The 14778-nt window shown below is 35.7% G+C and overlaps 1 protein-coding gene across 1 annotated transcript in view; it reads left to right on the top strand.

Moving 5' to 3' along the window:
• Positions 1-14778, top strand: part of DMXL1 (Dmx-like 1) — a 71525-nt gene that overhangs the window by 20889 nt on the left and 35858 nt on the right. Inside the window, exons 10-22 of the mRNA XM_009705091.1 lie at positions 104-316; positions 1003-1256; positions 1356-2040; positions 2570-2691; positions 3264-3353; positions 3665-3767; positions 5866-5982; positions 7217-7441; positions 8101-9798; positions 10382-10492; positions 11847-12016; positions 13190-13287; positions 13965-14130. Of these exons, the coding sequence (XP_009703393.1) occupies positions 104-316; positions 1003-1256; positions 1356-2040; positions 2570-2691; positions 3264-3353; positions 3665-3767; positions 5866-5982; positions 7217-7441; positions 8101-9798; positions 10382-10492; positions 11847-12016; positions 13190-13287; positions 13965-14130 (4052 nt within the window). The remainder of the gene's footprint in view (positions 1-103; positions 317-1002; positions 1257-1355; positions 2041-2569; positions 2692-3263; positions 3354-3664; positions 3768-5865; positions 5983-7216; positions 7442-8100; positions 9799-10381; positions 10493-11846; positions 12017-13189; positions 13288-13964; positions 14131-14778) is intronic.

Raw genomic sequence — 14778 nt, 5'->3', positions numbered from 1 at the left:
TATTTTTTTCATGCTAGGGTTTCTGCTTAAAAACAGTTTTACTAGAATTATTTTTATAGCAAACTACTTGGTTTTCAAAAATGTCAACATCTTTTTCTGGTAGATATTCCTCTGCTCCCCTCTATCACATCTCTCAGTCTTGGTGAAGATGAAGAAAAAAGTGGTCCTTTTGTTGTGCACTGGCTAAACAATAAAGAACTTCATTTTACCTTATCCATGGAAGTATTTTTGCAACAACTTAAAAAGAATTTTGACCATCATTCTCTTGAGACACACACTGAGGAATCTAATCAAGTGGATGGCAGATCAATAGAAGGTAAAAGTCTTATCATAGACAAATGTCTTTCATTTTACAAAGTAATTTGTAATGTTCTTTCATGTGAATTAAGAGGCGGAGGACTTGACGTGTAAGGATACAGACAGATTACAGAAGCATTTCCTTCCCTTATGATAGAAGTACCTAAGTGACTTTTAAAAATCTGTATCTAGAAATTCTGAATTTGTTTACGGTTGTTCTGGAGATTGAGTTAGTTATACTGAAAACTGTATTATTTACTTAAGCTGACCTGGAGGCCTTTGCATGAAAGTGTATTATTTTAACATTTTTAAGGAAGCAGGTGCAACCTTAGAATTAACTTTCTTTTTAAAAATATTAATGTACACCTAATTTAAATAACTTTATTCCATGACATAATATAGTCAATTAATTGAAAGGTATGCAGTTTGGCCATCACTGCTTTTATTCTGCCTATGCATGCAAAAATTTGTATAAAATGGGGAAAAATAAAAGTATTTCAAATTGAGGTGCAGTATAAACTCTTTTAGTTTCTTAGTCATTGACTGAGGTCCACTAGAGGATTTCTGGTTAAATTTTTCATTATTTTAAATTTGTGCTTGTATGAGGGGCTTATAAAAGGCCTGAAAGGTGCTCCAGTGCCTGAATAACAGTGCTTGCTATATTTCAGCTTTTGAATATAATATATATATCTGCATGTGTTCTAGAAGTTGGTGGAAATGAAGATGGACAAAAAGGAAACCAAGAAAAGAAGGAACTGGGTGATGAGAAAGCTACTCCAAATTCAAGCCTTGTTCCTCTATCTTCTGCTATTATTGATCATGAAATTGAAGTACTACTTTCTGAATGGAGTAAAAATGCTGACATGCTATTCAGTATACATCCTATGGATGGTTCACTGCTGGTATGGCATGTGGACTGGCTGGATGAATACCAACCTGGCATGTTTCGCCAGGTGCAGGTACTGTATCCTTTCTGGATTATGCATTGTTATTCAGTGAGAAGTATGATGAGAAAATAACTTTAATAATTATTCTTTCTTCCTTTCTTAAAATTCTAGGTGTCATTTGTCTCCAGAATTCCTGTTGCATTTCCAACGGGTGATGCAAACTCTCTTTGCAGAAGTATAGTGATGTATGCTTGTACCAAAAATCTTGACTTAGCTATTCAACAAGGGAAACAAAAGCCTCCTGGCCTTACACGATCTTCATCTATGCTTATCTCTTCTGGACACAATAAATCAACCAACAGTTTAAAATTAAGTATCTTCACGCCAAACGTTATGATGATTTCCAAACATGCAGATGGGTCATTGAACCAGTGGCTAGTGAGTTTTGCTGAGGAATCTGCTTTTTCAACTGTACTCAGTATTTCACATAAATCCCGATATTGTGGTCACCGTTTTCATCTTAATGACTTGGCTTGCCACTCAGTATTACCACTGCTGCTTACAACCTCACATCACAATGCTCTAATTTCACCAGATGTTGAGAATGTAAAACAGGCAAATGATTCTTTAAAGTCTCAGGAGTCACCAGTAAGACTTCAGAGTAGAGGCAATGCAGATGTAACATCCCAGGATCCCAATGCAGTTTACAGTGAACTTATTCTTTGGAGAGTTGACCCTGTTGGGCCTTTGTCCTTTTCTGGTGGAGTGTCTGAACTTGCTCGGATCAACTCTCTTCATGTTTCAGCTTTTTCTAATGTTGCATGGCTGCCCACACTTATACCCAGCTACTGCCTTGGTGAGTTTCAGTTCTTGATTTATGAAATGTTCTAGAATAAAAGTAATATAACCTAGTAATGCTACTAAATAGATAATGTAGATATACTTGAATGCATTGGAAAAATGTTAAGCATGAGTCCTTTATTTCACAAATTTCCAAGCTGCTGAAACTTGGAATTTGTTCATTGCTTTATGAATAATTGCTGTGTTCTTCTGCCTTCTTTTATGTATTTGATATTTTAGGAACTAATGCAGTAAAGTTGTTAGGTGCTACTGCATACTTCCAAGCATGTTGAACACTTAAAAGCAGAGGTAGATTTTTCTCTGGTTTGCAAATGGAATTCTCATTTCCTTTCAGATACTTTGATTTGGTTGCTGAGCACAGCATTGAACTTCATAGTTCCTTCTTGTGAACAGAAATTAACAAGAGAGAATTTTTCTTATGCTATATTGTATTCTTTTATAACTTCAAGGTTGCCTTTTGCTGAAGAAAACAGAGCAAATTGGTGTTTGAATATCTGAGGACTTTTTGCATTCTTATTTTTCAGGTGCATACTGTGATTCTCCAAGTGCCTGCTTTGTGGCTAGTGATGGGCAGCATTTGAGATTATATCAAGCTGTAATAGATGCTAAGAAACTTTTGTGTGAGCTTTCCAATCCTGAAATTTCTGTAAGTGAAAAGCTGTCTCAAGTTTTTTGAGGTTGTAGACTAGTAGCACTAGTTTCAGACTTGTTGGTAACTGACTAAGCTGTTTGCTGAGGATTTCACAGATTATGGTAGTTTAGGTCTGCTTGTAAAAACAGATATGGTAAAGCTCTCTAGCGTTCCATACTACATTCCATTTAATCTCAAACTCTGCATATTGAGGCAGGTCAGTGTTTGGTTGGGAAATACCCCTGAAACACTTGCACTACAAGGAGTAATAATGGAGCAACAAACTGTGTGTGTGCGTTGTCCATCATAAGAAAAAAGTTGATAGAACAGTGCAGCTTGGGGAAAGGACAATAAACTGCTGAATGCAAGGCTTACCAAATGTTCTTGTCACCTTTTAGCCATCAAAAACAATATGGCTCTTCATAAAACTAGGAATGTTGCCTGTGTTCTTGGTGGATTACAACCAGTATATATTTAATGTTTTAGTTAGCGTTTGCTTGGTGATGTTGCACCTACCTAGTGGCCTGTGCCACAGGAATACACAAAACTGAGTTAACAAGACCATCTCTCTGACTCTTTTTAAACAGAAATATGTTGGTGAAGTTTTTAACATTATAAGTCAGCAATCTACCGCTCGCCCAGGATGTATCATTGAACTGGATGCTATCACAAAGCTTGTAAGATGTTTTTCTGTACTCATTTTATACCACAATTAGCTTGTTTAAAAAGTGTTAATAATAGAGGCTATACATGTAGCTCTCCCTCAGGTAAAGGTGAGGTATTTAAAGACTGATTCTGACATGTGCTTGCTTTTGGTTTCATAGTACCTATACATGAAAAGAATGTGAGTAATGAAGGTGCATTTTGTTGAGAAATCTTTTAGTGATGTGTAAAATTTATGAAGTTAAAAGCTCCAGTGTTAGAGAGCAATCTTAAGCAGTGCATTCCATGATGTTCACTTCTTGCATGTGTGTGTTTACTTTCTTAGCATGGCAGGAAAACGCAGTTACTCCATGTTTTTCAAGAAGACTTCATTTTAAATAATCAGGAGAAGGATATGCCTGAAAAGAAGAACAATTTATCAGATTCCGGTAAAGAATTCTTTTTCATAGAACAATGAAGACAAAGTATTACATTTTTCATTCCACAGAGGAAAAGGAACTTGTTATATAGCTTCTAGCATTTTAAGGTGGAATACCTTACACTATTTGAGATCTTTATATACCAAAGAAGAAAATTGAGTCTAATGAGACCCATGGGTGTTTCAGTTCCTTTGAGTAGTGTGCAACCAAATTTTAGATAAAGTATCTTAAATCATGAGATACTCATCATGGACTGCAAGTACTCCATTGCTGATACCTTTCTTAACATGAGGGGGAAAAGTTTTTAAATGTAGAGCCTGTAGCTGTAGGGTATGACACAAACTTCACTGCATCCTCTCATGATGGATATTCATCCTTTATATCAGCAATTACTGCTCCTGAGGCCTTGTGGTATAATAAGTGGCAGGCCAAACAAATCCTCCAAAACACAACTATAAAATACGATACTATGAATAGTCGGTGGATTTGTAGGTCTTAGGGCAGATCTGAATTGCTCTGGAATAAATGATCAGTTTTTCTTTGTGGAGTGAGTCAGTGGTTGTGTTATATAGGCATCTCAATTTTGTTTTGTTATGTTCCAGTGAAATAATGTGGAAAAAGGTCAGAGTAAAGTTTGTGATACCAAGTCATCTGCAGTAGTAAAGGGAACACTGAAAAAAAGGAAGCAAAGTTGTGGAGCAGTGTCAAAATGTTGCATAATAACTTGATACACAAAATTTACTTTTGTCAGTATTTCCCCAGGTGTCCCCCTTTTCTTCTATCTGAACTGTATACACATAGTGATCAATTCTGAATTAGTTGTTCCTAGTTGAGAAAGAGTTGCAGTAATGGAGATAATACACGAAAATGTCAACCCAACTCAGTAGAGGTCAAAAGAAAAAAATGAAATGTTGAAAATTAAGAACAAAATAGAGACCAAAAAGAAGTGTTACTCTACAGCGTGAATTTGCTGTACGTTTGGATCTTGAGTATGACATAAAGAACGGATTTCAAAGGAAATATGGAAGCTATTTTATCTTAGGACAGGGCAACTGTATGTGTTCTGAAGGTCTCTATGGGTTGCTGCCATGTAAGAAATTGGACCCTTTGAAAAACTGTAAATTAAAAGCATACCATTTGCATACATTCTGATTTGAAAGTATTTTCTAGTACTTTAAAGCTCTTTAGTTTTAAAAAAACCCACCAAAACTCCATCCTTTCCTCTTTAATAAAGCATAAGTATTTAGATAATTGTTTTTAAAAAAAGAACAAATTCACTTGTGTTTTTCTACAGTACTATAAGCAACCCAATGCCAAACCCATAGGGCAAATACAGCTTATTCTTGATCATGTTTTATGTAGATGCACACCCAAAGAAGGGTTGGAGGAATCATGGAGGAAAGATGGTTGCTAAACTAACTATTCCTTCTTGGTCCTAATGGGCTTACTTTGGTGCTGAGGAAGGAGAATGGCTGGGTGCACCCTCCAGGAATGAGCTTCTACTAATATTACAACTCGTGTTGTCTTTTCTTGGGGTGCAACTATAACAAATAATTTCTTAGGAAGCAGCATTGTACCTCTTGCACATTCTGGACTATATAGTTGGTCTGGCTGGGTTGTGATTGATGAGCCTATCCATTGGACCAGGCTGTAACTTCCCAACTAGTGACATGGCATTTCTTCTGTAGGTGTAACTTGTATAATTTTTGTGCCTTAAAGGCCACACCTCTGTCTAGCTCACTGTCTTAACTGTTACAGTTGCCAGTAACAGATAGCTAAGAAACTGTAGGAGACAAGCATATAAAAGACAGATGTGTAGAGCTGAGAGCACATTCTGGGATTTAACTTTAATCACAGCAAATTCAGGCAAATATGTTGCCCTCTCTAAAGGAAAACATTGACAGTTCATGTGTATACCTATAGTTGTAGTGGTTATTGCTTGTGATAAGGTACTTATGAAACTGATAAACCAGAGTTGATGTAGTCAGACCATTGCATTTCAGTATTAGTTCGTTATGGCTTAATAGAATTATTTGCTAGCCAGCAAAATTTAGTTCTGCTTTCAGGTGAATAACTCCTAAGATCTTCCTGTTCTGAATTTCATCAGGAAACCATCAGAATGGATTCTCTGAAAAATTCTACTTAATAGTAATAGAGTATACTCAAAACCATTCATTACTACATATGTGGCATTTACATTTGAAGTCAATTCCTGTCTCAGTAGGTAAGCCTTCTTTCTTGTAGTTTTCTGTTAAAAAAAGAAGTCATTATTGTGACTATATCTACTGTTCAGCATATTCTAAATTGTATTTCAGCTTTTTGAAAGAATCTGCGGTTCTCCGATTACAAGCTTTCATCACAACCCATTCTGTCTTAATTGCTTCTTAGTCTTCAGAGTGCTGAAATATTTTGTGTGCATTCTAAGGGGAAATTTATTTCTCTGGTCTTAATACAGCCTAACAGCTCAAATGTTTTGCTGCTTAGAAGTTTTTGTTCTGCAATTTTTGAGTTTAGTCAAGTTCTAAATTAGACCATAGTCTGAAGCACCTAATCATCAAGGGATACAATTACGAACAATTTTGAAGTTCTGAAATCTACTCGTTCTCTTTCAAACTACAACAGAAACTATAAAACCTTTGAAGTAAACTGAGATACACTTCAATAATTTTTCTTTAACACTTAAAAATTTTAAGAGAACATAAATCTGACATTCACCACATACCAGCGGAATCTGTTATAATGCATTTTACTGTCATTTAACCAAATTGGTATTTGTCTTACTGTTGCTTTCAAAAGCAGAATTTCTTCAGTTATTTTAAGTATACTGCAATTAGTTTAGAAGTTGATGAGCAGAGTAAGGATCCAAATTTTCTGATCTATTTATATGAGAACATTACTAATAAGACTTTTCAGCCAACCTATTGGCAATTCTTCTGTTCCAAATCTATCAAATTCATACTTCAACTGTTGAGTTTTATTAAAGAAAAAGTAATGAAGCGTTTGTATCGCATAATCTCTGAGGTCCTACATTTTAAACAAATACTAACAAAACTTTTCTGAAAAATACCTTTCATCAATTTGTAAGGTAAGATATATAGGTCTGCATTTATTTTTCTCTAACTGCAGGTATTTTGTGCTTCATGAAGGGCTAATTTCCGTGGATAATGACATATGTACCTCTTTTGGTGTTTCGGCCACTTTGATGTTTCTGGTTGTTTTGAGTCTGAAGAGTTTAAAGCTATAACTTCTCAGCAGTTCTGGAATTTCAGAAGTATTTAATGTGAGGTGTTCTAGCATTTTCTTTAAATCTGAATGTGGGAATGCATTTCATTGAAATGAAAGGGTAATTTTAAGTCATGTTTTATCTGTCTCTCTGGAACTTTTATGGTGAGTGAAAGTACTTTTTAGGTTAAAAGAAATCTTTGACTTTTTAAAACTAACAATGCAAACTTTTTTAGATGAAAAGATAGATTCAAATACACCTGAAGCAGCAACACAAACAGAAGAATTGTATTCTTCACCAGATCCAGAGAAGATCCAATCACCTTTCTCTCAAAAGTATCAGGCCTGTAGAGCAAACCTTCAGAGCACCAGCTCGCTTACTCTGTGTTCCAAAATGGTGTATAGTCAACAGTTGAATTTGCCAGAAGGAGTAGAGATAATAAGTGTAAAGCCATCAGCAGGTTTGTAATTTTTTTTTTTTTTTTTTAAAGGAATAAAATAAGGAATCCTTGCCTTTCTTACTTTGGTCTTAAAATAGAAACAGAGTAATAGTAAATTTGGTGTTTGTTGTTAAAATTAAAATGCCTGTAGGTGGCTTTAAAAGGTTTACTAAAACTCACCTGACTTTATATCTTGATCCTGGAACTAATACTAAGATAAAGCTTTTAGGATACAATATTTATTGAATTCCAGCTTCCTGCAATAAAAGGAATTGTAGAAACACAAATTTGGTTTTGCAGTCACTCTTGAAATTTTTTGTGGGATCTATACTTAAATTTTAAGGCTTCCATCACTTGTATTTAAAAAAATATTTTATAAAGATTTTTAGATTTCTGAATGGGATGTATTTGTTTGATGGGAGAGGTGGTGGATACTAATATTCAGGTTTAAATTATATATTTGACTCCTCTCTACAACATGAAATGGAAACAACGGGTAAAATGGTTTCATAGCATTTTTGTCATGTTGTCTTCTTTGTGAGGCCCTGTAAACAACCCTGTTTGTGAGGAAATGCTAATATTTTTTTGCTTCAGGATAATAAAGTGATAACTGAATAAAACATCTTTTTCATTTGCTTTGTAATATTTCCCCCAGTAAAGTATCTTTTATTTAACTTTAGGACATCTGAGTTCTTCTTCCATATATCCTGTTTGTCGTGCACCATATCTGCTGGCTACTTCGTGCTCTGATGGAAAAGTTCGATTCTGGAGATGCAGAGTTACCACTGAATCATCAGCTTCTTCCGTGCAAAAATATAGTACACATGGTGATGTTGTGTACATATGGGAAGAATGGCCATTACTGATTGAGGATGGACTTCTTAGTAGTAGTGCTATTAATGTTCCAGGAAGGCCAGCGGAAGTTAGCTGTGCACACACGAACAGATTAGCAGTAGCATACAAGCAGGTAACATCTAAAAATAGTCATCTTTCTCAAGATTTTATAATGCATGTTAGTATTTTTGAATGTGAATCTACAGGGGGTTCTTCTTGGATTCTAGAACAGACTCTTAATTTAGATGAGGTAAGCACCATGTTAGACCCTGGTGTTAGCATTGATAGTAATTTAGTGGCATACAACCGACAAGACGTTTCTCTGTCTCATGGTGGGAATATTATGCCCAGCACTAAGTGCTTGGTTCACTTAGATTGGATGTCTAGGGAAGATGGTTCACATATTCTAACAGTGGGAATTGGATCAAAACTTTATATGTTTGGTCAGCTGTCTGGGAGAATGCAAGAACAAAATGGTAAGGAGATCGTAGCTGTCTCTCATAGTGGCAGTACGAAGGCTACAACCCTTTCTAGGTTTGTTCTGCTGCGTTGTGTCGACTTGGTTTCATCTGTAGAGGGTTCACCTCCTTTTCCAGTCTCCTTGTCTTGGGTACGTGATGGCATTCTTGTAGTTGGAATGGATTGCGAAATGCATGTTTATTCCCAGTGGCAATCTCCTTCCAAGCAGGAACTAGTTAGTAGAGATTCATACAGTGGAAGTATGTCATGTATAACTAGCTTAATGAAGCAAAGCCAGTCAGCCACCTTGGGTCCACATCCACCAAAGCGAACCATGACCAGATCAATGACCAGCCTTGCACAGAAACTTAGTGGGAAAAGACCTGCCTGTGATCTATCTACGGAAATGGAAGATTCTGGTCTTTTTGAAGCAGCTCATACATTATCTCCCACTTTACCTCAGTACCATCCATATCAACTGTTGGAACTCATGGATCTTGGTAAAGTACGTAGAGCAAAAGCCATTCTGTCCCATCTGGTGAAGTGCATTGCTGGAGAAGTTGTTGTTATAAATGAATCTGAACCTAATCATGATAAGAAGGTCAGATCTCTGACCATCAGTGCTAGTGGAAGTACTGCAAGAGATCCCAAAACATTCAGCAAAACTGAGACTACAGACTATATTGAAATAGACTCTGTTCCACCATTGCCTTTGTATGCTCTGCTTGCTGCAGATGATGATTCATCTCATTCCTCATCAGAGAAGTCTAATAATCAAGATAGTAAAAATAAAAAAGATATGCCCAATGACAATTATGAAGATCTCTTTCAAAATACTGTTGTAAGTACAGAAGAAGTGGTTACATTTGATGCAGAGGAAGACAGTTTGAAACCAAAAGTCATTGATCTTTCTCAGTATAGTCCGACTTACTTTGGACCAGAGCATGCTCAAGTTCTTTCTCGTCACTTACTTCATTCAAGCTTGCCAGGTCTGACTAGGATGGAGCAGATGTCATTGATGGCCTTGGCAGATACAATTGCAACTATCAGTACTGATATAGGAGAAAGCAGAGACAGAAATCAGGGTAAGCAGTCTGTTCCAAGTTAAATGTACTACTATGCTTCGCAACCTTTTTTGGGAGTTTTCCTATTTTGAAATATTTTTGTGCCTTATGAAAGCACATCACGGTTTTGTTTTGTAGTATAACCTGTATTACTTACTGTGCCATCACAGTATTTACTGTTCAATTGGAGTTTCAAGACTTCAGACTTGCATAAAATCAAATTTTGTATTGCTAACTGTTAATGCCAGTGTTAGTCCATCAATCCACATATGATAATTGTTTCTAATTCACTTTTGAAGAAACAACTTTCTTAATGACTGATACTTGTTGCATTATGTAGAAAAATTGAGAAACAAATTTATGAATTTTTTTATATGATAACACTTTTCCTGTTTCTTGCATTAAGACAAATCACTTCAAAACTTTTTATATTTGAAATTTGCCTTTCCCTTTCTTTGAAGGGAAGAATTATGAATTAAACTATTAGATTTATGAATTTAAAGCGTTATTAGTCACAGAACTCTAAAGTATTTCTTCTGTTAAGACATCCAGTAGCTACTTACACACTTTAGAGAAACTACTGTATAAAAATATTTAATTTCAGGTGGAGAAACTCTTGATGAGTGTGGCTTAAAATTTTTGTTGGCTGTTCGGCTTCACACTTTTCTAACAACTTCACTTCCTCCTGCACATCGAGCTCAACTACTTCACCAAGGTAACTGATGCGTTCTTGTAGATGAGGTGAATCTTGGTGACATAGCTGTACATATGATTGCTGTGCTGTTAACATGCTTCTGCAGAATCAATGAGTTTTGTTTTGTTTTGTTTCTTTTTTTAATATTATTAAATATGAATGTATGCCAGAGCGGAAAATATCTGTTTTATTTTAGGTGTAGGTCTTGGAACTTAAGTGATTCTTTTTTCCTAGCAACTTTTTAGTTTTAATGTTTTTTCTGTTTTCTCAAAAGAAGTGCCTTTTCTGTACTTCGAGTACTGTGTTTTTGTAGTAACCTTCTGCAGGAATAATGCAGTAGAAAATAGAGTATGTATTTACTCAGTTTTTTAGTACGTACTTGGAAAAAAGTCTCTTACAGTCTACTCAGACTTTAAATGTTTTTTCATATGCTTACTGTAATTATCCAACGCACTATTTCAAATAGTTTTCTTTGGTATAGTTTTAAGTAGTTCCAACCTGATATGGCAAACAACAGAATGAAATGGATTTGATTAGGCCTAATCAAATCTAAAGGACTGGCTGTGATTGCTTCTTTACCCTTTCATTAGTCATCATGACAGTTGATGGCATTTTCAGTCTCATGGCTTGTCACTCCTCAGCTGCATCGGAAACTGGAATTTGCCAGAACTGCCACAAGAGAGTACTGCTGAGTTAGCTCTCTGATAGAATACTTTTAGTTGAGATACTTCTGCTTCTGGTGAGCTCAGAAATTGGTGAGAGTAAGAAGTGCCTCCAAGGCATCTGCAGAGGTGCAGCTGAATGTGTCCCTGTGCAAAGAAGCATCTCCTGGCCCTCACTAGAGTTGCAGTTATCCATAGCCGGCTATGCTACTGCTTAGTAATTGCTATCTTCCTCGTGTGTGTGGTTGGTTTATTTTTTTTTCTCCCTTCCAGTTTTCTTTTGTATCTCTGTCCTCAAACCTGTTTTTGTACTGAGATTGTCTGAAACTCGCATTTTCTAATCAAAGTCAAAATAGTGAACCTGCCTTTCAAAACTTTGCAAATTTTAATCAGTATGTTGCACTTTATATCATGGCTGATCTTTATGCTGTACTATAAGTATATTTTGAGCTTCGGTCAGTAACTCTGTTCTTTGCAAACTTACATGAAGAGTTTGCAGGTGGAAAAATGTTTTAATCTGTATGAGCTTTCTTTAATATCTGGTATGCAGTGCTTACAATTATTCTTAAATTTCTGTTATCTCATCAGCATTGCAGTTAGAAATCCAAAGTAAACAAATTAACCATCTTCCCTTCTCCTTTTCCCACCCCCTAGACTTCAGATTCTGGATTATTTTACTAGTGAATTTTTTTTTTTAATGGCTTAATATGTAGGCTTATCTACTAGTCATTTTGCCTGGGCGTTTCATTCAGTGGCAGAAGAAGAACTACTGAGCATGCTCCCTGCAGTGCAGAAAGGAGATCCGACGTGGTCAGAACTCAGAGCTATGGGTATAGGATGGTGGGTTCGAAATATCCATAGTCTACGGAAATGCACAGAAAAGGTAAACATAGGATTCTGAAACAAAATTACCAAGCTTTTTTCAAACAGCTGTCCTCTGGTGTTTACTATTTGTGTGGTTTTAAATTTTTAGGTATGTTCAGTGTTTCTGAATGTTTTGTGCTGTATTTTTTGTACATACAGTTTATTGTATGAATATGAATTTTTGTGTTTAACTTTTTTTTTAGGACTTTAGGTTTCACATTCCAGTGGGAAGTACATTTTGGCTTTTAGATTTTCCATTTTGAAGGTGGCAGTGTACAGTACTTACTGTGGATGCTTAAGATACAGATGGAACATATAGTTGGTTTTTTATAGCAGAATTAGGAAACATGTTTCTAAGGAGAACCTTTTTCTCTAACTTATCAGAAGTGGGGTCAAGTAAGATATTACATGTCTGTGTTGCAAATTGATACACTGCCATGGTAACAAAACCTTCTGTTGTTTTGTTTTGGCTTGGTTTTTATTTTTGTTTTTAATATGTATTTTAATAATCACAGATGTGGTAATAAGCCTAACCTCATTATCACTTGTTTTAAGCTCTTGGAAAAGCCAAATGTGCTGAGCTAGAAAACAACATGCACAAGATGCTTTGACTGCAAAGCACAAAGTGGTAGAACGTGTATCTCTATTTTTGCTTTTCAATCTTCAGCAATTAATTGTCACTTTATGAAACTTAACCTGCCTTGCATTAAAAAAATTCCAAGTATTCTGGGCTTTCATTTGAGGTTATCTTGCCTGGGTCTTGGACTCTTCTTGCTGCCACTTACTCCTTTTTCCTTTCCAACCTCCAAAAGTAATCTCCTGTAAACAACTTTTCTCCTGTTGTGACTGGCCCCGGCCTGTTCTTCAAGACTCCACCTGTCCTTTGATTACCAGAGCAACTAATAATTTTATGATTTTGGGAATTGATTTCAGATGTAGACATTCCCATCTGATCTGCCAAAAAGCTTCTAGAACTGGAAAAGCATTAGCTAAATGATAACAAACAAAAACAAGGGATTGAAGTTGTGGTATCCTCATGCATTCTTCTGTCAGATTTGTAGTGAGAGGCAGGATCATACATTAAAGAGAACTTCCAAGTGCTATGGGGCGTGAGATACCAGAAGCAACAAGAATGGCATTTAAGTTTCATTAAATTTTGGTTGTTTTTTTTGCTGTTGAACTGTCTTCACAGGTGGCTAAAGCAGCCTTTCAGCGAAACAATGATCCACTTGATGCAGCCATTTTTTATCTTGCAATGAAAAAGAAGGCTGTGATCTGGGGATTATACAGGTAGGAAGCGTGCAGGCTCTTACACAGCTCTTCATACAGTCTGGTATAATTTTTATAAAAAAGTTGAATGTGATAATCCAAAAGAAGAACAAATACTAACATTGAAAGCTGAGACTTGATTTCTAAATTAACTGCAGCATTGAATGGGTAGTTTTTAAGCTGCATGTGTTTGCTGAGGTAATTTAATTGCTGTTTCTGAAGGCAGATGCTTCAAGTTTTAGTCTCAAATCTACTGGAATTTCAGTCACTACTTAGTTCTGATTTACTGTTGAGGACTACCAGTGTAGTGTGTGGAATGACTTAGAATGACTTGTTATGAATTTCACCTGAAGTTCAGAGGACTGATTTAAGCCTGTCTTTCAAAGTGGTTGAAACTGTCAATGTTGCAATATTTTTAAAAAGTAGTTTGCATTGTCATTTACTCTTAAGAGCTCCCCTGGGAAAAAGGAGCTTTTCTATATTTGTATCAGGATAACTGAAAATGCTATTACTTTTTGTATTTACTGAAGTTTGTTATTTTTAAGTATGAAGCCTCCTATGCTCCCAATGTGGCAAGAGCCTCTGCATTTCCTAGTGAAAAGATCCTTGTAAAATTCTACTGGCATCTGAGGAAATGAAAAGCCATAGTGCATGTAGTAAAATATATAATATTTTTCTCAATTATGTTCAATATGCAGGTCCCAAAAAGATACTAAAATGACACAGTTTTTTGGAAACAACTTCGCTGAGGACAGATGGCGAAAAGCAGCATTAAAGAATGCTTTTTCTTTGCTTGGCAAACAGCGTTTTGAACATTCTGCAGCATTTTTCTTGTTGGCAGGACACTTAAAAGATGCAGTGGAGGTAATAAAATAATGAACTTTTTTTAATGTTTAAGACTGTTATATTGTCCCAAATTTAGAAATACAGTGAATGTGACTTGCATTTTGTTAGTATGACCTCTGAAGATTCTTGTTTGTTTGTGCTCTTTTTTTTTTTTTCCCTTCCTGCGCCTGTCCTCCCTCTGCCCAATTAATGACAAATCCTTGATCTTTACATTTTGATTCTGTTTTAACTGTCATATTAGTGATACTAAAAAGTCCTGTGGTTACTTTCTCTGTAATAATATTAAGAGGTCTACTGATTATTAACTTGCATTTGGATTGTCTACCCTGTAATAAATATATGCAGATAACATAGTTTTTAATTACGAAGTTCCAAAATGAAGGCTTTTTGGCAGTGACGTGGGTTGGCTCCTAGAATCCCTTCACAAAAAAACTATTTTCTGGGTCTGTTGGAATTGAAACGTTTATAGGAAATTAATCTCTTTGATAATGAAGGATTTGTTCTGTAAAACTTCATAACCAAAACATCCAGCTTCAAGAGCTGGGATCTGTACACTGACAATGATTTATTGAAGCCAATTGATTTCAGATATCTATTGTGATATCAGACTTAAACTGAAGAAATTACAAATCAGATGTTGCGTATAATAGTTGGCCACAGCTATTC

Source organism: Cariama cristata, unplaced genomic scaffold, assembly GCF_000690535.1.
Source record: "Cariama cristata isolate BGI_N322 unplaced genomic scaffold, ASM69053v1 scaffold2988, whole genome shotgun sequence".
In the NCBI taxonomy this organism is placed as follows: domain Eukaryota; kingdom Metazoa; phylum Chordata; class Aves; order Cariamiformes; family Cariamidae; genus Cariama; species Cariama cristata.
The sequence above is the reverse complement of the archived record's forward strand: the minus strand, read 5'-3'. Positions and strand labels throughout refer to the sequence as shown.